Source organism: Salvelinus namaycush, chromosome 38 (assembly GCF_016432855.1).
Source record: "Salvelinus namaycush isolate Seneca chromosome 38, SaNama_1.0, whole genome shotgun sequence".
NCBI classification, from domain to species: Eukaryota; Metazoa; Chordata; class Actinopteri; order Salmoniformes; family Salmonidae; genus Salvelinus; species Salvelinus namaycush.
Window position 1 is genome coordinate 3,634,017 of NC_052344.1, and position 27,128 is coordinate 3,661,144.

The 27,128-nt window shown below is 46.2% G+C and overlaps 1 protein-coding gene across 1 annotated transcript; it reads right to left on the reverse strand.

The window, feature by feature from the left end:
• Window positions 1-19: 19 nt before the first annotated feature.
• LOC120031786 (SLIT-ROBO Rho GTPase-activating protein 1-like) lies at window positions 20-27,128 on the reverse strand. Its single transcript, XM_038977607.1, has 23 exons — window positions 27,062-27,128; window positions 20,180-20,375; window positions 17,659-17,713; window positions 17,429-17,536; window positions 16,138-16,200; window positions 15,338-15,529; window positions 15,063-15,191; window positions 14,733-14,954; window positions 14,501-14,602; window positions 13,812-14,009; window positions 13,631-13,715; window positions 13,326-13,353; window positions 13,170-13,203; window positions 13,030-13,090; window positions 12,792-12,869; window positions 12,583-12,717; window positions 11,808-11,913; window positions 9,477-9,698; window positions 9,189-9,262; window positions 8,609-8,819; window positions 8,134-8,229; window positions 2,136-2,457; window positions 20-442 (listed from the first exon to the last, which is right to left on the reverse strand). The coding sequence occupies exons 1-23, from the start codon at window positions 27,126-27,128 to the stop codon at window positions 20-22; spliced, it is 3,207 nt and encodes a 1,068-aa protein (XP_038833535.1).

Consider the following 27,128-nt stretch of genomic DNA (forward strand, 5'->3'; position numbering starts at 1 on the left):
GTTGGCCTGGTTTGGCTCATCACATGGTGCAGGACTTGTCCAGCAGCGGGGGCAGAGGGGGGGTGTTGCTCTTGGGGGGCACCAGGGGTTTGGGCCTCAGGGCTGGGGGGCGAAGTGGAGCCCCCATACGGAGTGGAGTCCCCACTACGGGCTTGAAGGAGCCCAGGGTGTCGGGGGAGGGGTTGGTGGATCGAAGGGGTGCGGGAGGGGGGCCAGGGAGGGGAATGAGGGGGCTCAGAGGGCTAAGGGGACTCGGGGTACCAGGAGTCCCTGGGGTGGAGGGGGTGCTGTGGGGGCTGGGCGACTCGGAGGAGCAGGCTGTGATTGGGCTGTTCTTAACCTGCTCCAGAGTGTCCAGGACCACGTCAGGAGCCGGTCTGCAGCCCCCACGCTCCATCTGCTTCAGCTGCCCCAGAGCCACACTCACACTCTCCTCTATGTCCTATGGAGAGAGGGGAACGAGGCAGGGTGGAGGAAATAGAGAAAATATAAGATGAAGTGTAGTTTGATGTGTGCAGCAGGTGTCTGTCTGCAAGTACAGTTGATGTCGGAAGTTTACATACACCTTAGCCAAATACATTTAAACTCACATTTTCACAATTCCTGACATTTAATCCTAGTAAAAATTCCCTGTCTTAGGTCAGTTTGGATCACCACTTTATTTTAAGAATGTGAAATGTCAGAATAATAGTAGAGAGAAGGATTTATTTCATCACATTCCCAGTGGGTCAGAAGTTTACATACACTCAATTAGTATTTGGTAGCATTGCCTTTAAATTGTTTAACTTGGGTCAAATGTTTTGAGTAGCCTTCCACAAGCTTCCCACAATACGTTGGGTGAATTTTGGCCCGTTCCTCCTGACAGAGCTGGTATAACTGAGTCAGGTTTGTAGGCCTCCTTGCTCACGCACGCTTTTTCAGTTCTGCCCACACATTTTCTATGGGATTGAGGTCAGGGCTTTGTGATGGCCACTCGAATACCTTGACTTTGTTGTCCTTAAGCCATTTTTGCCACAACTTTGGGGTCATTGTCCATTTGGAAGACCCATTTGCGACCAAGCTTTAACTTCCTGATGTCTTAAGATGTTGCTTCAATATATCCACAATTTTCAATCCACATGATGCCATCTATTTTGTGAAGTGCACCAGTCCCTCCTGCAGCAAAGCACCCCCACAACATGATGCTGCTACCCCCATGCTTCACGGTTGGGATGGTGTCCTTCGGCTTGCAAGCTTCCCCCTTTTTCCTCCAAACATAACGATGGTCATTATGGCCAAAAAGTTCTATTTTTGTTTCATCAGACCAGAGGACATTTCTCCAAAAAGTACGATCTTTGTCCCCATGTGCAGTTGCAAACCGTAGTCTGGCTTTTTTATGGCGGTTTTGGAGCAGTGGCTTCTTCCTTGCTGAGCGGCCTTTTAGGTTATGTCGATATAGGACTCGTTTTACTGTGGATATAGATACTTTTGTACCCGTTTCCTCCAGCATCTTCGCAAGGTCCTTGGCTGTTGTTCTGGGATTGATTTGCACTTTTCACACAAAAGTATGTTCATCTCTAGGAGACAGAACGTGTCTCCTTCCTGAGCGGTATGACAGCTGCGTGGTCCCATGATATTTATACTTGCGTACTATTGTTTGTACAGATGAACATGGTACCTTCAGGCGTTTGGAAATTGCTCCCAAGGATGAACCAGACTTGTGGAGGTCTACAATTCTTTTTCTGAGGCCGATTTCTTTTGATTTTCCCATGATGTCAAGCAAAGAGGCACTGGGTTTGAAGGTAGGCCTTGAAAAACATCAACAAATACACCTCCAATTGACAAAAATTATGTCAATTAGCCTATCAGAAGCTTCTAAAGCCATGACGGAATTTTCCAAGCTGTTTAAAGGCAGAATCAATTTACTGTATGTAAACTTCTGACCCACTGGAATTATGATACAGTGAAATAATCTGTCTGTAAACAATTGTTTGAAAAATTACTTGTGTCATGCACGACGTAGATGTCCTAACTGACTTTCCAAAACTATAGTTTGTGGAGTGGTTGAAAAACGAGGTTTAGTGACTCCAACCTAAGTGTATGTAAACTTCTGACTTCAACTGTATGTGTGTGTACCTGTGTGTGTGAGAGAGTACCTGTGCCAGTGTGTCTGGGTCCAGGGTTCTGGAACTGAAGCCGTGTTGCCCGCTGCTGGAGCGCCGGATGGGCGTGTCTTCAGGCCGACGCAGCGAATCGTGGCGGCTCACGGTAACCGTTACCGCGGCAGTGGAACGGCGACGACGCTCGGGGCTGTCGAGAGGCGGGGTTAAGCCAGTGCCCCGCCCCAGAAGGAGCTCCCGCGGGCTGAAGTGACCAGTGACCGGCGGCGAGTTCCTCTCCAACACACCCACGTTACCATGGTCTTTAGAGCGACCGAGGGGGCGGCGGAAAATGTCAGTCCGCTTCCTGCGGTGGCTGCTGTCGAGAGACGTACAGTATAGACCGTTAACTAAGATTAGCACTTGACTAAATCAATACACTCCACAAACCGCTAGCTTAGCTTTGTGCTAAGGTCTGTGGTGTGTTCTTAACTACTGACCTGTTTTTTTTATTGGGTGGATCAGCTTAATATTGCAGATAGATTGTCGCTTCCATCAATGTAATTGTCTGCATCATTTCCAATCCCCCATACTTTTTGGGTAAATATATATATTGATATACATACCATACATAAACATATACCTTTTTAGAATTTACCTTTATTATTTATTCCCCACAAACCCTACCACCCCTTCCCCAATTGAAGTAAACTATTAAACAATAACACTTAGGCTTCTACTTCCAGCTTATACATACTATACACATTTTACAGACACAATAGTTATATTTTGATTGTTTTTAGTCCTGGCCTTCCTCTATTTCTGATTTCCATCCAGTTTGATTTCTATTTGCAACTGTTATTTGAAAAGTTCTGAACCTATATACATTTTATAGACCCTGTATGTTTTACATTTGTTATCTTGTTATTAGTCCCACCCTTCAGCTCCATTCAACCCCTCCCATCCATCTCTTAACACCATCCAATATTCGGTTTCTATATGCCATATATTTTTCAACTGTGCCGTGATGCTTCACAAATGTACTAAACCTTTCTATTCTCATAGTTTCTACAGATTGTAAATTAAAGATTTAAATTTTTTCTAAAATAATTATATTATTTATCAATTGACTGACTTTTAAAATCACCCAGTATTTGCAGTGTTAGCTCAAGGTAAATTTTGCAATTCTTCAGCCATTCCTGGACCTGTGACCAAAAACGAGCTACATATGGACAGTCGCAAAATAAATAATCAAATGACTGCCTCCTCCCAGCAAAATCTGCAGAGCTGGGAAGATTGTATCCCATATATACAGTGGGGAGAACAAGTATTTGATACACTGCTGATTTTGCAGGTTTTCCTACTTACAAAGCATGTAGAGATCTGTCATTTTTATCATAGGTACACTTCAACTGTGAGAGATGGAATCTAAAACAAAAATCCAGAAAATCACATTGTATGATTTTTAAGTAATTAATTTGCATTTTATTGCATGACACATCAGAAAAGCAGAACTTAATATTTGGTACAGAAACCTTTGTTTGCAATTACAGAGATCATACGTTTCCTGTAGTTCTTGACCAGGTTTGCACACACTGCAGCAGGGATTTTGGCCCACTCCTCCATACAGACCTTCTCCAGATCCTTCAGGTTTCAGGGCTGTCGCTGGGCAATACGGACTTTTAGCTCCCTCCAAAGATTTTCTATTGGGTTCAGGTCTGGAGACTGGCTAGGCCACTCCAGGACCTTGAGATGCTTCTTACAGAGCCACTCCTTAGTTGCCCTGGCTGTGTGTTTCGGGTCGTTGTCATGCTGGAAGACCCAGCCACGACCCATCTTCAATGCTCTTACTGAGGGAAGGAGGTTGTTGGCCAAGATCTCGCGATACATGGCCCCATCCATCCTCCCCTCAATACGAAGCAGTCATCCTGTCCCCTTTGCAGAAAGGCATCCCCAAAGAATGATGTTTCCACCTCCATGCTTCACGGTTGGGATGGTGTTCTTGGGGTTGTACTCATCCTTCTTCTTCCTCCAAACACGGCGAGTGGAGTTTAGACCAAAAAGCTCTATTTTTGTCTCATCAGACCACATGACCTTCTCCCATTCCTCCTCTGGATCATCCAGATGGTCATTGGCAAACTTCAGACGGGCCTGGACATGCGCTGGCTTGAGCAGGGGGACCTTGCGTGCGCTGCAGGATTTTAATCCATGACGGCGTAGTGTGTTACTAATGGTTTTCTTTGAGACTGTGGTCCCAGCTCTCTTCAGGTCATTGACCAGGTCCTGCCGTGTAGTTCTGGGCTGATCCCTCACCTTCCTCATGATCATTGACGCCCCACAAGGTGAGATCTTGCATGGAGCCCCAGACTGAGGGTGATTGACCGTCATCTTGAACTTATTCCATTTTCTAATAATTGCGCCAACAGTTGTTGCCTTCTCACCAAGCTGCTTGCCTATTGTCCTGTAGCCCATCCCAGCCTTGTGCAGGTCTACAATTTTATCTATGATGTCCTTACACAGCTCTCTGGTCTTGGCCATTGTGGAGAGGTTGGAGTCTGTAGACAGGTGTCTTTTATACAGGTAACGAGTTCAAACAGGTGCAGTTAATACAGGTAATGAGTGGAGAACAGGAGGGCTTCTTAAAGAAAAACTAACAGGTCTGTGAGAGCCGGAATTCTTACTGGTTGGTAGGTGATCAAATACTTATGTCATGCAAATGAATTACTTAAAAATCATACAATGTGATTTTCTGGATTTGTCTCTCACAGTTGAAGTGTACCTATGATAAAAATTAGACCTCTACATGCTTTGTAAGTAGGAAACACTGCCGATTTTGCAGGTTATCAAATACTTGTTCTCCCCACTGTATATAAACTCAGCAAAAAAAAGAAACGTCCCTTTTTCAGGACCCTGTTTTTCAAAGATATTTTGTAAAAATCCAAGTAACTTCACAGATCTTCATTGTGTTTTTCAGAGTCAGTAGAAAGGCCTCTTTAGTGTCCTAAGTTTTCATAACTGTGACCTTAATTGCCTACCGTCTGTAAGCTCTTAGTGTCTTAACGACCGTTCCACAGGTGCATGTTCATTAGTTGTTTATTGTTCATTGAACAAGCATGTGAAACAGTGTTTAAACCCTTCACAATGAAGATCTGTGAAGTCATTTGGATTTTTACGAATTATCTTTGAAAGACAGGGTCCTGAAAAAGGGCTGTTTCTTTTTTTTGTTGAGTTTATAATTTAAAAAGCAGGTTGCTAGGTGTAGGCAAAACCAGAATAATAGGTAAGCTAGGATATGACTAAAGAGTTAATCAGAGTGATTTTTCCACAGTATTTTTGCTAACTTTCAGTAAAAATGTATTGTAGTCAGATCATTTATTTATTTCGGGATATGTATACTGAGTATGTCCACAACCCCATCAGACCATTTTATTGGTAAACTACACGGTAATGTAAAAGTTGCATTTTTTTGGTGATCCAATACGTAATCATATCATAATTTGGTTTTAATCCAGAGAGGTTAGGAAAAGTATCTTGATCCTCTGAGGCTGTGGAGGGATTCTAATTGTGGATTTAAAAGAAAATATGAATCATCAGCGTATAATGACACTTGTTTTTAAGCCATGGATTTCTAATCCCTTAATATTATTGTTGGATCTAATTTTAACCGCTAACATTTCGATGGCAATAATAAATAGATATGCTGATAGTGGACAACCTTGTTTTACTCCTCTTGACAGTTTAAAACTTTCTGAGATGTAGCAATTATTTACTTTTTTACACCTAGGGTTACTATACATAACTTTAACCCATTTTATAAGAGATTCTCCAAAATTGAAATATTCCAGGCATTTATACACTGCTCACTAAAATAACACATCCTAGATCTGAATGAATGAAATATTCTTATTAAATACTTTTTTCTTTACATAGTTGAATGTGCTGACAACAAAATCACACAAAAGTTATCAATGGAAATCAAATTTATCAACCCATGGAGGTCTGGATTTGGAGTCACACTCAAAATTAAAGTGGAAAAGCACACTACAGGCTGATCCAACTTTGATGTAATCAAATCAAGTTTATTTTATATAGCCCTTCGTACATCAGCTAATATCTCGAAGTGCTGTACAGAAACCCAGCCTAAAACCCCAAACAGCAAGCAATGCAGGTGTAGAAGCATGTAATGTCCTTAAAACATGTCAAAATGAGGCTCAGTAGTGTGTGTGGCCTCCACGTGCCTGTATGACCTCCCTACAACGCCTGGGCATGCTCCTGATGTGGTGGCGGATGGTCTCCTGAGGGATCTCCTCCCAGACCTGGACTAAAGCATCCGCCAACTCCTGGACAGTCTGTGGTGCAACGTGGCGTTGGTGGATGGAGCGAGACATGATGTCCCAGATGTGCTCAATTGGATTCAGGTCTGGGGAACGGGCGGGCCAGTCCATAGCATCAATGCCTTCCTCTTGCAGGAACTGCTGACACACTCCAGCCACATGAGGTCTAGCATTGTCTTGCATTAGGAGGAACCCAGGGCCAACCGCACCAGCATATGGTCTCACAAGGGGTCTGAGGATCTCATCTCGGTACCTAATGGCAGTCAGGCTACCTCTGGCAAGCACATGGAGGGCTGTGCGGCCCCCCAAAGAAATGCCACCCCACACCATGACTGACCCACCGCCAAACCGCTCATGCTGGAGGATGTTGCAGGCATCAGAACGTTCTCCACGGCGTCTCCAGACTCTGTCACGTCTGTCACGTGCTCAGTGTGAACCTGCTTTCATCTGTGAAGAGCACAGGGCGCCAGTGGCGAATTTGCCAATCTTGGTGTTCTCTGGCAAATGCCAAACGTCCTGCACGGTGTTGGGCTGTAAGCACAACCCCCACCTGTGGACGCCGGGCCCTCATTACCACCCTCATGGAGTCTGTTTCTGAACGTTTGAGCAGACACATGCACATTTGTGGCCTGCTGGAGGTCATTTTGCAGGGCTCTGGCAGTGCTCCTCCTGCTCCTCTTTGCACAAAGGCGGAGGTAGCGGTCCTGCTGCTGGGTTGTTGCCCTCCTACGGCCTCCTCCACTTCTCCTGATGTACTGGCCTGTCTCCTGGTAGCGCCTCCATGCTCTGGACACTACGCTGACAGACACAGCAAACCTTCTTGCCACAGCTCGCATTGATGTGCCATCCTGGATGAGCTGCACTACCTGAGCCACTTGTGTGGGTTGTTGACTCCGTCTCATGCTACCACTAGAGTGAAAGCACCGCCAGCATTCAAAAGTGACCAAAACATCAGCCAGGAAGCATAGGAACTGAGAAGTGGTCTGTGGTCACCACCTGCAGAACCACTCCTTTATTGGGGGTGTCTTGCTAATTGCCTATAATTTCCACCTGTTGTCTATTCCATTTGCACAACAGCATGTGACATTTATTGTCAATCAGTGTTGCTTCCTAAGTGGACAGTTTGATTTCACAGAAGTGTGATTGACTTGGAGTTACATTGTGTTGTTTAAGTGTTCCCTTTATTTTTTTGAGCAGTGTATATAAACTCCAGTCGTACTTTATCAAAAGCCTTTTCAAAGTCAGCTATGAAAACCAAGTCTGGTTTTGCAGATATTTCATTGTGTTCTATTGTTTCTAGTACTTGTCTTATTATCTCCAATGTATCGTCCATGTAAAAAACCTGATTAGGATTAATAATAACTGACAAAACCTTTTTAATTCTATGATCTAAGCATTTAGCTAGAATGTTTGCATCACAACATTGAAGTGTAAGATCCCTCCGATTTTTTAAAAATGGACTGGATCTTTATATATACAACTTGGATCCTGTTTCAGTAATAATGAAATCAGACCTGGTTGAGTGTCCGATAATCTACTATTTATATAGGAATGGTTAAAACATGCTAATAATGGTCCTCTGAGTATATAAAAAAAAGTTTGGTATACCTCCCCTGGTATGCCATCCAGCCCTGGAGTTTTCCCAGACTTAAATGCTTTAATTGCATCAAGAAGTTCCTCCTCTGTAATTTGGCCTCCTCTCAGGCGATCTAACTACTGACCTGTTGTAGGTTTCTGGCTGTCTGTCAGTAGGAGAGCTCAGCTCACTTCTGGCTTTCTTGTCGTCATTGCTAGTGCTGCCACTGTCGCTGTCCACTGTCGATGCAGAGTCAGGCCTGAAACACCACACAGCACCTCTTATCAACCAATCAGCACTAAACAGAACCTGCTCCCTAACCAAATCAGTTGTAAACAGAACCTGTTACCCAACCAATCAGGGCACTGTAACTAATCAGACAAATTAGTCAATCAATACCAGTGCCCAGTAATTGTTCACTGCAATTTAATTAACTTAGGTCGTCAATCCATAAATCCCCAAAAACAAGTTTAAATAATCAAAAAATGGGCAGTTCCTTTGATACTTCAATTCCTCATTCTACAGTTAATTTGATAACAGTCCACAACGGGATGCCGCTGTAGGCATATTTTACAGACATCTTCTCTTAGCATGGTTGTGTTACTTAGCGTGTATGCTATGTGCTAGCTATGCTGTAGCCATGTACTTGCCTGTCCTTCAGTGTTATGTACTGGTGAGGCACCAGGCCATGGGTGCCGTTGAGTCGCCCCTCCCACCAGTCATGTGACGCACGCTGGAACAGCTGCAGGGTCACTCCCTTCTTAAAGGAGAGCTCCCGCCCCGACCGGCCTGTATAGTCAAACCTGGCCACCGCTTCTACTGCTTCCCCCTCTGAGAGACCGAGAGAGAAAGAAAGATGGGGAGGGAGAAAGAGAGAAACAGAGAGAGGGGGCAGGAAGCGGGAGGCAGAAGGACAGAGAGAAAGGAGCGATAAGAGCCAGATAGTATGATCGGGACCTGTCAATAACTCATCTCCCCGGCTCGACCTTGCCCGAGCTCAGCCAATGAGGAACGAGGCGGACGCGAAAGAGAAATCAGCATAAGAGTCTTAGCTAACCATCACCCCACCGCACCCCTTCCCCCCCCTACAATGGGAGAGAGGGGGGTCTCTATGCTAGCTGTTGCCATGGAGACAGCTCTCTATCCATTGGTGGATGAGAGAGAAGCCCACTGGGTGATTGTGTAGAGGTCAAAGCATACCCTCCTCACTGGTCTGAGTCTCTGTGCCGCCGTCAGGCTCCGCCTCCCCACCCGGCTCGCTGAACGGACTCTCGCTAGAAAGGGAGAGGGGGCGAGAGAAAGAGTTTGGGTGTGGGGGAGGAGAAGGAAGAAAAAGGCAGTGTAAGTACCATAACTGCAGCAGTCAGCAATACTAGACAAACTTGCTAGAACCGGGCCCTCTTGATATTTCACAAAATGGATGAACAGAAGGATAAAAGCACAGATGGTTGCAAGGCTTGAGTATACAGTATAGTCCATCTGTCTCACCAGTACTGGTCTCCAGTCATGCACTTCTCATAGACGGGCCCAGGCAGCTCCGGGGGGTCGGGGAAGATGTCGTGGTGCAGGATGACCGTCTTGATGACCTCATTAACATGCGCCTGGCAGGCCACCTGGTCCAGGGCGTCGGGCGTGGGCAGCAGGGTGGGGCCGAAGACGATGGCCAGGTTCCCAGCATCCATCATGTTCTCATCGCTGTACTGGGATAAGCTGTGCAGGGGGCACAGGGCAAATGTTAGTACTTAAACACCACATCACTTAATTTTTTCCCCCTTATTTTTTCTTTAAACTTTATTTAAAAACGGAATCACATTGAGATTCAAAATCTATTTTACAACAGAGCCCTGTATACATATACATTGTGTATAAAATAATATAATTCAGCACACAATAACAAAATAAACATATTTAATAAAAGCAATCACATTAAACTACATAGAGGTCCTCAATCATTAATGTAAACTGCCTGAGTGGCACCAGCACATGTAACTGCAGTGAACTCTGCAGGCTGTTCCACAGGTTAGAGGCAAAAAAAACTAAAACGCAGATTTTCCCAAATCCGTGGAGACCTATTGTTATCCATTCCTGAGAAGGAATGATTCTTAACTTCATGAAGTTACATATGGAGGCAGTTTCTGTCAGATTGCTTTGGAAATAAATAAGAGAATGCAGCTCTCTTCTTACAGAGAGAGGTCCATCCCACATTTTTATACAGACTACAATGAGTCCTAAAATTGTTCCCTGTGATAGAACGTATTGCGGCATGGTAGACTGCATCCAAAGGTCTCAAAATAGAGGTTGCTGCATGCATGTAAACAATATCACCAAAATCCAACACGGGGAGAAGCGTCGAGCCGGGGAGAAGCGTTGTTTGAACAATCTTTCTCCCATTTTCAATACTGAGGCATGATTTATTTCGATATAAAAAAAACAATCTAGGATCTTAGCTTCTTAGTCAGATTTTCTATATGCGTTACGAAGGACAACTTGTCATCAATCCAGACACCCAGGTACTTATATTGAGAAACAAGCTCCATTTGTCACGCAATTATGCAGGTCCTCAGGGTCAACATTTCGTGACCTAGAGAACAGTATGAGCTTGGTTTTACTTGTATTTAACACCAATTTATGATATGTAAGTGATTTCTGAATTGAAACAAAGTTATGCTGAAGTTCACGAATGGCCTGCTGCACCGAGGTGGCACAGGAATAGAAAACTGTGTCATCTGCATAGAGATGAATGTTACAAGTATTAACAGTGTTTCCTATGTCATTAATATAGGTGAACAATATTGGACCCCCCAAAAAAACCTGAGGAACACCTTTTTGATTCTCAAGGAATTCAGATTCAAACCAATCTGTCAAGATGGCCTGAGTTCTGTCGCTAAGATAATTCTGAAACCATAAAACTGGCTGTATATCCCAGGCGTAATTTTTTTAATAACTTCTTCAGCCAAACAGAATGATCAACCGTGTCGAACACCTTTGACAGGGTCAATAAACAAGGCAGCACAGCTCATTTTAGCATCCAATGCATTGACAATATCATTAACAACTAGCATGGTTGCTGTGGTAGTACTACACCCAGGCCTAAACCCTGATTGGTTTATATTAAAAATGCAATTGTCAGATAAAAAGGAACAAAGTTGTACATTAACCAAGGATTCAAGAATCTTATCTAAAGAAGGTAGTATTGAAATGGGGTGACAGTTGTCAAGATCATTTGTATCCCCACTCTTATGGAGTGGCAGCACATATGTAGATTTCCATGCTTTTGGAATACTTCCTGATAACACTGTTAAATAAAACATGTGGGCTACTGAGCCAGCAATAAAAGCAGGAAGTAAAACACTCCAGGATACAAATAGAAGTATACTGAATGTCCATCATACTCATACCGAATACTGTAATCTAACATTCTGCAATCTAACATTCTCTGCTGTGGTAGATCACACCTGCACCTCACACTTCTCCCTCTCCTCCCGTTCACACTTCCTCCATCTCTATTTGGAGCTGCAGAGAGGAGACATCGTGTTCAGCCAAATACAGACAGACCGTGTTGTGTGTGATCTAGACTATTGCAGACCTATATGTTCTAGACTAACCCGGTACTGGTTCTCTGTGTTCTCAACTAACCCAGTACTTGTTCTGTTTGTTCTCAACTAACCCAGTACTGGTTCTGTGTGTTCAACACTAGTCCAGTACTGGTTCTATACTAGTCCAGACCTGGTTCTGCTTGGTTCTAGACTAACCCACAACTGGTTCTGTGGGTTCTATATTAACCCAGACGTGGTTCTGTGTTAGCGTACAGACACTCACTGGTTCAGGAAAGCGAACAGGTATCTCATCACGACCAGAGTCACCCGTGGAACACCCAGTAGAATCTTACGAATACACTGAGCTCTGTCATACAGGCTCTCTATACCTGTGGGAACACACACACACACACACACACACACACACACACACCAGCTGTCAGTAATATTCCCAGAAACTCATGAGGTGTAATCCTGACACATCCTGAAATATAAGCAGCCCACAGAGAGGCAGCTAGCTCTGTGTGTGTTTCAGAAAGACAGAAAGCAACTGAGTTGAAGACAAAGAAATGGGACTGGGAGATTGTGTGTGGGAGGAAGAGAGAGAGCGATATATAGAGAGAGAGAGATAGAGGGACCCATTTTGACAGTGCCAAAATGGAATGTATTACTCATAAGACTTTTTATTACTGCATTTCAAAACTGCTCTTTTTGTCAATGAATGTCAATGAACAGCCGCTGATCATTTATGGAGACCTTAAACAAACAGTGCATTTAAGTGAAGCATGCAAAGCAATTGGAATCTGTTGCATTTTAAATACGTTTTGAAGGGCCGTATCGACTGCTGATAAGGTCGTTTTTGCAACACATTGCATGTTAGAGCTGTTCAAATGTCACGGTGAATCACAAAACCTTCACAGCTGATCATTTTTTTCGAACACACACACTAATTGCATACACACAAAAAAATAAACATTCCCCCCCCCCATTAAAACAGTGACCTCTGTCCTCCTGTCCCGCCACCTCCCCACAGCATAAAGAAAGGAAATGCCACTCACGGACACAGGAAATTAGGTCATTGAACCTTTCCTTGGGAAAGAGGGGGTTCTCCAGCCCCCGGAAGTAGAGCTTCAGTACACCGGCCACCGAGTTGATGTCATGGTTATTCTCCTCGTCAATCAGGGGGTCATTACCTTGACAACAGAGAGACGGACATGGTCAGTTTCCTCTCACCTGACCTGGAAGCACACGTATGATGACCTCTCACCTCTCTCAAATGAGTTCTTGATGTCATTGACCTCCACCTGTGACCCCGACACACGGAATATGCCCTGGTGCTGAAGACCTGAAGGAGATGGGAGGCGGTTATGAGAGTAGTCAGTACACATCAGAGGAACTTGAAAGGACCTGATAGGTGTAAGCGGTATGGATTTGGCTCCTAACCCCTAGCCCCCAAATAGGCTAAGTGGAGGATCCACCATGTTGTTTTCAACAGTCGGACTCACCATGGAGGTTGATGTAACGGATGCAGCTCTCCACCAGCAGAGGAATGGCTTTAGTCGAGTCCTAAAAAACACATCCAGGCAATTAAGCAACCAGCAGAGGCCTACCACACAACCAGCAGGAGGAAGAGTGGAAACATTACCTGGTGTTTGCTATGGGAGTTCTTTCGTCCACGGCTAGGAGAGAAACAGAGACCAGAGTGACTCAGTTTTGTTTTGCAGAGCTCAAAAGACAAGAGGTGAGACAATCTAAAAGATAGAAACAGTGCTTCAGTCAATAACATGTTGAAGAGCTATACCTGGTAGTCAGCGTGTCTGCTATATACCCTGGAGAGACATCAAAGACAGGCAGACAGAGAGAGGAGTTTTATTGTCAGACAGGGAGGGCATTAGCACACAAGGCATATTTCTAAGCCGTAAAAGAGGCAGTGAGAGAGAGAGCCTCGTTCAACCATCCTGATATCGCGAGCTTACATTCTGTTTCACTACATGGATTCTTGTGAAACAAAACGAGAGCGCAGTGTTCAAGATGGTGGACCAGGCTAACAGAGAGAAAGAGGGTCAACAGCGAGAAAGAATGAGAAAGCAAGAGAGTGTCTCTTACCCTCGGCCATGGCTTTCTTCAGTAGGTCGTGTTTGGCCTGTAGTTTGGAGATCAGATTACTGCCCTCCAGATACTCACGGAACTTCTGTGGACCACAGACAGAAGAACATGCCGCTTTTATTAACTGTACATCTACCTAACTGTCTATATCATCTAGCCTGTTTGTGTGTGTGTGTGTCACCGTAAAGTAGAAGAGCTCAGTCTCCTGTTGGTTGGCACGGCGCTTGGCGAGGCTGGGTTTGTTTAGGTAGCCATCCGACACGCTGGACTTGACTGACTCTGAAGAGGGGCTGTGCGTGAAACTGTGGGAAACGTCATAGTCATCCAGCACTGTCATGTCCTGAAGGGTGGTGAGAGTGGCCCCCCATGTCTTCTTCACCTGGGTGTAGGGGAAATAGAGTTAGACCAAAGTAATCCCTCACAGATTGTCTGTTCATGTATTTGTGGATATGAGGTTTGAGCGAGTGTTAGCGCACATCTTAAATCTGTATGGTGCAGGTGGTGTTTATTTGTGTATGGTAATTACGGTGTGTGTGTATGTGCGGAGACCTGCAGATGCAGCTCATTACTCCAGTCTCCGTCAACACTTCTGTGCCCTTCAGGGTGAGACAACAGCTGCCCTCCCATTCCACAACAATCCATATACAATCTGCGTAACATTAATCCACACTCCAAAAACACACTATACATAACCCAAAAAAGCTATAGCTTCAGGGCACGAAAACTGTTTATTTGTAGGTCTACATCTGTTACAAAATCAACCCAACCTTCCTCTCCTTCTTCCCACAGCATGTAGTCTGAGAATCAACCAAACTACAGCAAAGCACACTGGGAAACTGAAGTACATATGACTGTGTGTGTGTGTCTCACCTCCTCGTTCTCTATCTTCAGGGTGGAGAGGCGTGACTGGAGCTGCTGCAGCCTAGATGTGAGCTCTGCCTGCACCTGTGGCTGGGCGGCTATCTGGGTCACCTGACAGGAAACAGGAACAACACACGGCATGACTGGGCGCTTACCTGGGGGTGTGTGTGTGTCACTGGGTGTGCGTATGTCTGTGTGAGTGTATGCGTGCTTGTGTGTTTTTGCACTTTTGCGCACTCACCGGGTCCCCCATGTGGGGCTGGAAGCTGAAGCGTGGCGGGGGGCAGAAGGCGGTAGGGTAGAGGCCCAGCAGGCGCTGTCTGTCTCGGGCAGGATCCAGGCCCTCTACGGCCCCCTCCAGTACTTCCAACCCTGTCCGCCTGGAGGCCTCCAGACTCAGCTCTGCAGACAGGTAGGTCTTCAACGCACGACTCAGACTGGAGTGGTACCCCAGGTCACAACACTGAGGGAGGGTTAGAGATGAGATGGTAATGTGTCTTTCTTTCTCTAACACTTTTTGCCAACACTGCTTTGGTAAAAGTGAAATCGGCTTGTTTGTGTGTGTGCTCACGTCTATGATATCGGGCAGGTCGTGGATGTAGTATTTGAACACAGAGGAGTTGGTGGCCTCCATCGTCAGCAGGTACTCATTCCTGGCCTTCAGAGACTTCAGCTTGTTCTCAGAGTACTTAGCTTTCCTCTGGAGTGAGAGCGAGAGAGAGAGAGAGAGAAGCGAGAGCAACAGAGAAGGTGGGGAGAAAATAACAGTTTGAGACTTTTTAGAGACTTGTAAAAAATCTAAATGAATGCAGGAAAGGAGTGTGTGTCCCTCATGGGTCTCTGTACCTTCTCCCTCATCTTCTCCATCTTGCGGGCGGCGTTGCGTCTCTGGTGGCGTTCCTCTATACGCATGCCGAATAACGGCTCCACCCCCCCGCCAGGCCCCACTTTGCCAACCCCCACCTGACGCTCGGCATCCCTCAGCTTGGTCTCCGCGTTCAGCGTCTCCCCATGGTACATGTGGTATGTCTTCATCACCTAGCAACCACAGCCCACAATGCATCCATCTGTCAACAAGTCTGCCCAGGCAAATCGTCTGGGTCGTGTTCAGAAGGCACTAATGGACAGAAATGTTTTTACATAGAAGGCAGAAAGAATGGCCCTCATTGGACAAGTTCAGGTAGTACCTCCTCCGTTTTGAAAGGGTTTTCTCCTGTTTCGTGCCTCCTGAACATGACCTTACTGCTCATACCACAATCACCTATAGAAATGCACCTGATAAATGTTGCACCTACCCTAAGCCTCCCTTCCCCTGTGAGGTTAGGAACCGATCTGTCCCCTCTCTAAGTTCTTGTTAGCTCATGCGTTTCTTTATTTACACCAGCAGCTTTTAAGGCTGCCAAGCTTTCACTTAACTAAACGCTCCAATCAGCAACTTTCCTTTGCAGCATTTTGCTGAAATTACAAGTATTGGTAGAGCACAGCAAAAGTGACTCATTCCTCAAAGTTCATGTCGCAATGTTTAAAATGAAGTGTGGCAGTTTTTGATGTCTTGTTTAAGCACAGGAAAAGTGACAGTTAAAAAAGCCCTGAAGTTATATGTTTAATGGAGACTGCGTGTGGCAGTTATAGATGATGTCACTTACGGTGTAGAGTTCATTAAGGAGCTTCATCAAGTCCTCCTGCAGCTGAAAGGTGATCTCTTTACTCTGAGAGTGGAGGGAGGAGGAGAGGGTAGACGAGAGAGGGGGTACGGAGGAAGAGATAGGGGAGAGCGATATTTCATCAACACTGTGGAGAAGGGAGGAGAACTCTGTAGAATTTAGAAATGCACACACAGGTCATCACTGCAAATGAGAAACGTTTCATAATCAGATAAATAAATAAATCCATAAACGGATGAATCCATAAATAAAACATATGGTGGCAGGAGCTGGGCTGTAGCTCAGCTGTGTGTGTGTCTGAGTCCTCATGTATTAAACAGCTCCTTCCAGTTTGGGAGTTTGAGTTATAGCATTCTGTACAGCATTAATATTGCATTAAGCCAAATGACTCTAAAATCCCAGAATGGATGAATCCCATTCTACTAGCCTTCTTACTGTGAGGCGGACCAGCTGAGCCTGTCACCATGGACACCAGGCTGTCAGAAACTCAGCGTTGTCATGGTCACCAGCCGGTGTCATCCTGGGCACACTCACAGTGACTGACAAGTGTCATCTGTGTACTAGAGCTTCATACAGGGGCGCATGTCCCCCCCACATTCTGAAATTGCATTTTTGTCCCCCCTCCAGTTTTATCATTGGAATGATATACAAAACGAGGCAACGATGTGCTTTAGGACCATGCGGATGCCTCTGAGCGGTCGGTTAGGCTGTTTAGAGTGTTTATCCAACTGTAAAAAATATATACAAAACATTCTAAAACCAAAGCTTCAATAAGCAGTTATAACACAGTTACGAAGCTTCTATGTCTAGGCGTACTGTATGTATCTACTAGCTATCAGGTCTCTCAGCACTTTAGCTCTCATTAATAAAACAGGAGCCACAGAGAGATTAATAATGAACATGATGAGTTGAACTCGGAAGGGGTTTGTGTGGGTGTGTGTGTTTAACTTGTTCTACAGTACTCGGAGGCAGGCTTCTCTGAACATACACAGGGGAAAACACTGAAAATGTGGGCCGATTCTGTACTTTTGATTAAAACCCATCAGGTTAACTCTGTGGCTCCTTTTATAGCTCCCTCTCAAACCAAGAGGCTTCTGGGAAAATACACGGGGAAATATGAGCCTTTACTTTTCCTTCGAAAACGTTAACTCTTCTAGTTCTCTTCTTGCTCCCTCTCATACTAACAGACTTGTCGTTACAGCTATAAAACCCTCTATTCCCTTGGGAAAGTCATCTGTGACACGTGCATGAGAAGAGGCTGTGATTGGCTCACTCTTTTAAGCAGGCGGGCGGAGTCGTCGCTGATGTGCGTGAGACGGGTGATGACGTTGTTCAGGTAGAGGTCACTGAGGGTGGCGTGGTCCTTACTCTCCCTCCTCACCTGAAGAGAGAGAGAGAGAGATCAATTGTTTACATTGCCTAAACACAGGCAACTATTTAATGAAGAGAACCAACATGTCAGCAATATGTGCCTTCACACATTCAAACAAACACATTCATTACCTGGTTCAGCAGCAAGTACCAGCAGTTAACTGGAGACAGCAAGTTCTGGTCCTTTCTGTAGGAGAGAGAAAGATTGCAGAGGTTGTACTCAAATCAACACAAACACATGCATTAAGCCACTGCTTACACTTAAACACATACAGTATGAGCTATTTATTTCACCTTTATTTAACCAGGTAGGCTAGTTGAGAACAAGTTCTCATTTGCAACTGCGACCTGGCCAAGATAAAGCATAGCAGTGTGAACAGACAACAACACAGAGTTACACATGGAGTAAACAATAAACAAGTCAATAACATGGTAGAAAAAAGAGAATCTATATACAATGTGTGCAAAAGGCATGAGGAGGTAGGCAATAAATCGAATAATTACAATTTAGCAGATTAACACTGGAGTGATAAATCATCAGATGATCATGTGCAAGTAGAGATACTGGTGTGCAAAAGAGCAGAAAAGTAAATAAATGAAAGCAGTATGGGGGGTGAGGTAGGTAAATTGGGTGGGCTATATACCGATGGACTATGTACAGCTGCAGCGATCGGTTAGCTGCTCGGATAGCAGATGTTTAAAGTTGTTGAGGGAGATAAAAGTCTCCAACTTCAGAGATTTTTGCAATTCGTTCCAGTCGCAGGCAGCAGAGAACTGGAAGGAAAGGCGTCCAAATGAGGTTTTGGCTTTAGGGATGATCAGTGAGATACACCTGCTGGAGCGCGTGCTGCGGGTGGGTGTAGCCATCGTGACCAGTGAGCTGAGATAAGGCGGCACTTTACCTAGCATAGCCTTGTAGATGACCTGGAGCCAGTGGGTCTGACGACGAACATGTAGCGAGGGCCAGCCGACTAGGGCATGCAGGTCGCAGTGGTGGGTCGTATAAGGTGCTTTAGTGACAAAACGGATGGCACTGTGATAAACTGCATCCAGTTTGCTGAGTAGAGTATTGGAAGCTATTTTGTAGATGACATCGCCGAAGTCGAGGATCGGTAGGATAGTCAGTTTTACTAGGGTAAGTTTGGCGGCGTGAGTGAAGGAGGCTTTGTTGCGAAATAGAAAGCCGACTCTAGATTTGATTTTGGATTGGAGATGTTTGATATGAGTCTGGAAGGAGAGTTTGCAGTCTAGCCAGACACCTAGGTACTTATAGATGTCCACATATTCTAGGTCGGAACCGTCCAGGGTGGTGATGCTAGTCGGGCGTGCGGGTGCAGGCAGCGAACGGTTGAAGAGCATGCATTTGGTTTTACTAGCGTTTAAGAGCAGTTGGAGGCCACGGAAGGAGTGTTGTATGGCATTGAAGCTCGTTTGGAGGTTAGATAGCACAGTGTCCAAGGAAGGGCCAGAAGTATACAGAATGGTGTCGTCTGCGTAGAGGTGGATCAGGGAATCGCCCGCAGCAAGAGCAACATCATTGATATATACAGAGAAAAGAGTCGGCCCGAGAATTGAACCCTGAGGTACCCCCATAGAGACTGCCAGAGGACCGGACAGCATGCCCTCCGATTTGACACACTGAACTCTGTCTGCAAAGTAGTTGGTGAACCAGGCAAGGCAGTCATTAGAAAAACCGAGGCTACTGAGTCTGCCGATAAGAATATGGTGATTGACAGAGTCGAAAGCCTTTGCCAGGTCGATGAAGACGGCTGCACAGTACTGTCTTTTATCGATGGCGGTTATGATATCGTTTAGTACCTTGAGCGTGGCTGAGGTGCAGCCGTGACCGGCTCGGAAACCGAAAAAGCTGGCCTTTGCTTTCCTGACTGACTGCGTGTATTGGTTCCTGACTTCCCTGAACAGTTGCATATCGCGGGGGCTCTTCGATGCTATTGCAGTTCGCCACAGGATGTTTTTGTGCTGGTCGAGGGCAGTCAGGTCTGGAGTGAACCAAGGGCTATATCTGTTCTTAGTTCTGCATTTTTTGAACGGAGCATGCTTGTCTAATATGGTGAGGAAGTAACTTTTAAAGAATGACCAGGCATCCTCAACTGACGGGATGAGGTCAATATCCTTCCAGGGTACCCGGGCCAGGTCGATTAGAAAGGCCTGCTCGCAGAAGTGTTTTAGGGAGCGTTTGACAGTGATGAGGGGTGGTCGTTTGACCGCGGACCCGTAGCGGATACAGGCAATGAGGCAGTGATCGCTGAGATCTTGATTGAAGACAGCAGAGGTGTATTTGGAGGGCAAGTTGGTCAGGATAATGTCTATTAGGGTGCCCATGTTTACGGATTTAGGGTTGTACCTGGTGGGTTCCTTGATGATTTGTGTGAGATTGAGGGCATCTAGCTTAGATTGTAGGACTGCCGGGGTGTTAAGCATATCCCAGTTTAGGTCACCTAACAGAACAAACTCTGAAGCTAGATGGGGAGCGATCAATTCACAGATGGTGTCCAGGGCACAGCTGGGAGCTGAGGGGGGTCGGTAGCAGGCGGCAACAGTGAGCGACTTATTTCTGGAGAGATTAATTTTTAAAATTAATACACACACTATACACACTACACACTACACACACACACACACGTCTTCTTACTTGTATTGCTGGTGGTCCTTGGTGCTGCGTGTCTTGGCCATGAACCTCTCAGCTAGTTTCTCCAGGTTCCTGGAGTACTCTGTCTCGATCTCAGCCTTCTTCCTGAAGAAGTCCTGCAGGTCCTGCAGCAACTGCACCCTCATCTCTGTCTGCTGTTCCAAACATCGCTGCTGTTCCACCAGCTGGGCTCGCACATCTACACACAGATACACTCATAATCAGAGATATACTGTATACACGCATATGATTATAGAGAGACATACTGTAAACCAATTAGACATGTTGACACACATCCCTGCATTGATATGGACACAGGTTACCTTAGCGTTCTTAGTGCCCAAGAACACTAAGATAACCTGCTTAAATGACTACCAACCCGTAGCACTCACATCTGTAGCCATGAAATGCTTTGAAAGGCTGGTCATGGCTCACATCAACACCATTATCCCAGAAACCCTAGACCCACTCCAATTTGCATACCGCACCAACAGATCCACAGATGATGCAATCTCTATTGCATTCCACACTGCCCTTTTCCACCTGGACAAAATGAACACCTATGTGAGAATGCTATTCATTGACTACAGCTCAGCGTTCAACACCATAGTGCCCTCAAAGCTCATCACTAAGATAAGGACCATGGGACTAAACACCTCCCTCTGCAACTGGATCCTGGACTTCCTGACGGGCCGCCCCCAGGTGGTAAAGGTAGGTAAAAGCCCATCCGCCACACTGATTCTGAACACGGGGGCCCCTCAGGGGTGCATGCGCAGTCCCCTCCTGTACTCCCTATTCACTCATGACTGCACGGCCAGGCACGACTCCAACACCATCATTAAGTTTGCTGATGACAACAGTGGTAGTCCTGATCACCGACAATGTTGAGACAGCCTACAGGGAGGTGGTCAGAGAGCTGACCGTGTGTTGCAAGGACAACAAGCTCTCCCTCAACGTGATCAAGACAAAGGAGATGATTGTGGACTACAGGAAAAGGAGGACCGAGCACGCCCCCATTCTCATCGACGGGGCAGCATTGGAGCAGGTTGAGAGCTTCAAGTTCCTTGGTGTCCACATCACCAACAAACTAACATGGTCCAAGCACACCAAGACAGCCGTGAAGAGGGCACAGCAAAACCTATTCCCCCTCAGGAGACTGAAAATATTTGGCATGGGTCCTCAGATCCTCAAGGTTTTACAGCTGCACCATTGAGAGCATCCTGACGGGTTGCATCACTGCCTGGTATGGCAACTGCTCGGCCTCTGACCGCAAGGCACTACAGAGGGTAGTGCGTATGGACCAGTACATCACTGGGGCCAAGCTTCTGCCATCCCGGACCTCTATACCAGGCGGTGTCAGAGGAAGGCCCTAAAAATTGTCAAAGACTCCAGCCACCCTAGTCATAGACTTTTCTCCCTGCTACCGCATGGCAAGCGGTACTGGAACACCAAGTCTAGGTCCAAGAGACTCCTAAATAGCTTCTACACCCAAGCCATAAGTCTCCTAATCAAATGACTACCCAGAGTATTTGCAATGCAAATACAAACACAATCATTCAGTTACACAGACACCTCTAGTAATACACACTAACATATGCAGACGTAACACCTTTCCAGAGTACTGGCCCATATACTAATGAATTGTATTCATATAGTGTTTTTCACTAGGTCTCAAAGCCACCTCTATCACCCACTAATGTGAAGCTAGGCACCCACCTGGGTGATGCACATGGCAGCCATTTTGCGTTAGAACACATGCCCACTAGATATCCACTATCACAGTGGGGGACGTGCCTGCGTGTGCAAACACACACACGCACGAGAGAGCATGCATGACTGGAAATCAGATTCTTCATGCTAAAGGCTATGATATTATTCTATTGGAATCTTTATGAAGCATATCTGAATATGTATGTGTGTGTGTGTGTGTGTGTGTGTGTGTGTGTGTGTGTGTGTGTGTGTGTGTGTGTGTGTGTGTGTGTGTGTGTGTGTGTGTGTGTGTGTGTGTGTGTGTGTGTGTGTGTGTGTGTGTGTGTGCATATATATATATATATATATATATATATGTGTGTGTGTCAATGTCGATGCGGCAGATCTGAGCTCTGTCTTCACCTTCTTCGTCACATAGTTCACACACAGTGTGTGGTTGCCAAGACAACAGGTAGTGGAGTGGAGAGGGTCCCCTGGAGATTGGTGTGTCTGCGTGTGCATGTGTGTGTGAGAGAGACCGAGATAAGGAGAGAGAAAGGAAATGAAGAAGGGAGAGAGAAAGAGAGAAATATATAATGTGTGTATGTGTGAGAGAGAGAAAGAGAGAGAGGGGGGGGGGGAGTGGGAGAGTTATCATTGTGTATTCTCTGCCAGTCCTCTCTTCTCCTTCCTGTGTCAGATAGATCCCTCGCTCTGAAACAGCACAACCACTGAAGTGTGCACTGCCATGCTGACTGTGGGATTGGTGTGTGTGTGTGTGTGTGTGTGTGTGTGTGTGTGTGTGTGTGTGTGTGTGTGTGTGTGTGTGTGTGTGTGTGTGTGTGTAATGTGTGTGTAATGTGTGTGTAATGTGTTTGTGTGGGTTTAATGTGTGCGTGTTCTTTAATGTTATTGTGGCCAAAGGATGCGGTCCAAGATGACTCCTTAGAGACAGACGTGCTATGAGAGAGATGGAGGGCAGGAGAGAGAGAGGGATTAAGAAAGGAAGGGAGAAATGGAGGGGTAGACACAGGGGAGGGAGTGAGAGACAGCGGGCCTGAGGAGTGAGTGAGATACACAACTTCTGTTGGACACTGTAGAAATGTAGTAAAACATTTCCCTTCTCTTGTTCTTCCACCATGATTTTGCTCTTGTTTGTTGTCTAAGATTAGTGGAGGGTGTCTTTGGTATGAATGTATGATTGTGAATAAGACAACTCTGCACAAGCCAAGAACAATTCATTTCACCAATCTGACACTAGATTACCTTTCATGGCTTAGACACCTGGAGAGAGTGTGTGTGTGTGTGTGTGATGTCACAGCTGAACAGGAAGAGGAATCTCATCCTGGCCCGTTTCCATGACAACCAGGTCCAAGGACACAAGGGCAGAACACCGCTGGATGATCATAAAGGGACACACACACAGTGTTGGCATTGGCCACCAAATTCTTCTTCCTTCAGTCTCACAACCACACACTGTTGTGAGGGCTCTCTCTCTCCATCTTTTATTCCTCCCTCTCTTCCCTCCTCCACCTTCATTCTCTCCCAGGCATGTAGATGTGGGGTCAGTAATCGCACACACATGCAGACGCAGGCAAAAGCAGAGCTCACTTTCACAGGGCCCCCCCTCCTTCACTCTTCTCTCCCACTCTACTTCCATTCCTCTCTCCCCACTCTCTCTTTCCCTCTTTTGCATTTATCATTCAGGCTTATATGATCCAAGCCATCACTTGATGTTATCAAACATTTAAAAAATCTCCCATATCTTTGCACACAGAGACAGCCAGACATTAGCATGGTGGAATACATAGCAGAGGTCTGAATACCTGGGTATACCTGGGCTTCAGATCAACCCTCTCACTGATGACGTGACACTCAACACTCTCACTGTGACATCGTCACGTCAGTAGAACAGCCCGCCTCGTAAACACAGCTGCTCCCGACCAATCACAGCCCGGGGAGGGAAGGCAGACTGCAAAGCCACATAGCGACAATTCAGATACATACAGGTACCTCCGCTAAGACGGGAGAGAGCAGCAGCAAAGCGGCGCTGTATCTTTAAGTGGTCATTGTAATGCAGGGCATCCCCAAGTGTTTTGGCCAGCTGCCAGACTGGGGATGGGCGCACACACACACACTCTCTCCGGTGCTCTCCATTAAATCTAATCACTCAAAGTCACTGTGTCGATGTCGATTCAGTGTGTGTGTGCCCAGGGAAGAGCCTGTGCATTCAGAGTTCCTCAGTGACAGAAAGAGCACAGTAGGAGGGAGAGAAAGAGATGAGAGTAAAGAAGCTCTTCTATGAGAATTTCAGCAATGTGTGCGTGGCTGAGCTGAGGATGTATTCGTGACCTTTCCTGATCAGAATGCCTGCACACACACACACACGTCATGCCATTTCAGTCCAAACTCTCCAACAGCGTCTCCATTTCCTCCTTTCTCTTTGATATCAACCTGCAGGGACATCAGGCTTTTTCACAACAATGTGGAGCTCTTTCCTGTGAAAAGTGAAAGTCATTTCCTTTTCTGAGATAAGTGATCATGTGGGCATAAAGGCACTGCAGGTGATAAAGTGAGAATATGTTTTATGTGCTCTGTGGTGCTGTGAGGGAGAGCGAGTGAGAGAGGAAGAGAGTTCATCCCACACAGCCCTGCAACATGCCCATGTAATTATGATGGGTGTAGAGCCATGTTCAGTTTTGTGGCCTGGCAACCATCTTGGTTGGAATATCCTACTGTTCTGTGTGCAGTCCTCAGTATAATAATAATACATTACATTTGAATAGCGCTTTTCATAGAATCTCAAAGCACTTCCAAATCAAAAAACAAACGAGCAATATATCACAACAGGTCAATCAATAGATGCCAAGTCTTTGAAAGCTGCGTCCTACGACGATGGTGAGGGTCAGTTCATGGGTGAATGGAGAGAGCTGGTCAGAGGGTGGTAGATGATGGTGATGGAGTCTGCTGAGGATCTTGTAGAGGGTGTCTTATAGCCACTGGACTTCTCCTCTTCCACTCTGTGTAACACAGTGTAGGATGGTGATGCCTCAGCAGCTCTTGGCGCCAGCATGCTCACCACACAAAGTAGTCAGCCGGGTCACCCGTGATACAAGTCTGTATTCAACGTCCATCCAGGTCTGAGGACGTATTCAGTTCAGTGCTCGTGTAAGACGTGACATTTAACAGAATCGGTCTCACGTGAAACACCTGCACAGTCAGTCAGTGCTCTCCCCAGGTGTCCCCCTCATCTCATACCGTTCCACAGGGCATCATGGTGGGGGGAGGGAGGGGGGGGCAGTTCCATAGTTACAGCACTGTCACTGTCACAGTAACCACATCAAGCCTCTCTCCGAGGACATCAGTGGGGTTGACAAGACGATGAAACCTACGCCGTGTCCCACTCCCACTAAACGCAGAGTGCAGTGCTCATTATATACAGTTCGTCACGCACACAAACACACACACACACACCGGGGGGAGCCTGCTGCAGTCACAGCCTCCGAGGTAAACCGATATATGTAAACCAACAGTGGAACAGAACCAACACAGACAGAGAGAGCTCCCAGCTATGGTGAATACCCACCTACTACTCCCCTCTATACCCACCTACTACTCCACTCTATACCCACCTACTACTCCCCTCTATACCCACCTACTACTCCGCTCTATACCCACCTACTACTCCACTCTATACCCACCTACTACTCCCCTCTATACCCACCTACTACTCCCCTCTATACCCACCTACTACTCCCCTCTATACCCACCTACTACTCCCCTCTATACCCACCTACTACTCCCCTCTATACCCACCTACTACTCCCCTCTATACCCACCTACTACTCCGCTCTATACCCACCTACTACTCCCCTCTATACCCACCTACTACTCCACTCTATACCCACCTACTACTCCCCTCTATACCCACCTACTACTCCACTCTATACCCACCTACTACTCCACTCTATACCCACCTACTACTCCCCTCTATACCCACCTACTACTCCCCTCTATACCCACCTACTACTCCCCTCTATACCCACCTACCACTCCCCTCTATACCCACCTACTACTCCCCTCTATACCCACCTACTACTCCCCTCTATACCCACCTACTACTCCCCTCTATACCCACCTACTACTCCACTCTATACCCACCTACTACTCCACTCTATACCCACCTACTACTCCCCTCTATACCCACCTACTACTCCCCTCTATACCCACCTACTACTCCCCTCTATACCCACCTACTACTCCACTCTATACCCACCTACTACTCCCCTCTATACCCACCTACTACACCACTCTATACCCACCTACTACTCCCCTCTATACCCACCTACTACTCCCCTCTATACCCACCTACTACTCCACTCTATACCCACCTACTACTCCACTCTATACCCACCTACTACTCCACTCTATACCCACCTACTACTCCCCTCTATACCCACCTACTACTCCCCTCTATACCCACCTACTACTCCACTCTATACCCACCTACTACTCCCCTCTATACCCACCTACTACTCCCCTCTATACCCACCTACTACTCCACTCTATACCCACCTACTACTCCACTCTATACCCACCTACTACTCCACTCTATACCCACCTACTACTCCACTCTATACCCACCTACTACTCCACTCTATACCCACCTACTACTCCCCTCTATACCCACCTACTACTCCCCTCTATACCCACCTACTACTCCACTCTATACCCACCTACTACTCCCCTCTATACCCACCTACTACACCACTCTATACCCACTGACTGTAGTGTAGCCTACTACTGTCAAACACCCACACTTCCACATGGCTGAGAATGATCAAGGGCTCTGCAGATTCCCCTCCTCCCTCTCTCCTTATCCTCTCCCCCTCAGGCACCTTGCAGCACTCAGGATGAACCCAGAAATACTGACGTCTCATACTGAGGTGTCATCCCCACTACACATCAATTCTCCAAACAAGCCGTGTGTGAGAGGCAGTAGAATCAGACATAACATAGGCAGGTGTAGTGTGTGTGTGTGTATATATATATATATATGAATGTGCCTATGAGAGAGGGGTGTGTATAAACATGGGGGGTGTATATGTGTGCGTGCATATCAGTGTGTGCGTGTGCGCAGGTTCGCGTGCTTGTTACCGTGTGACGCCTTACTAATAAAACAAATAAAAAGCATACCTTTCACCTGGCTTTCATACTCTGCAATTAACTCTTTGTCCTTCTTGCTCCTGACCAGGTTCGACAT

Coding starts and splice junctions, on each gene's coding strand:
- LOC120031786 (XM_038977607.1), bottom strand. CDS start 27,128: ATGTCGAACCTGGTCAGGAGCAAGAAGGACAAAGAGTTAATTGCAGAG. Junction 15,530..16,137: donor TCCTTAATGAACTCTACACC/GTAAGTGACATC, acceptor TGTGGTTGCTAG/GTGATGAAGACATACCACAT. Junction 13,716..13,811: donor CTGAGCTCTTCTACTTTACG/GTGACACACACA, acceptor TGTGGTCCACAG/AAGTTCCGTGAGTATCTGGA.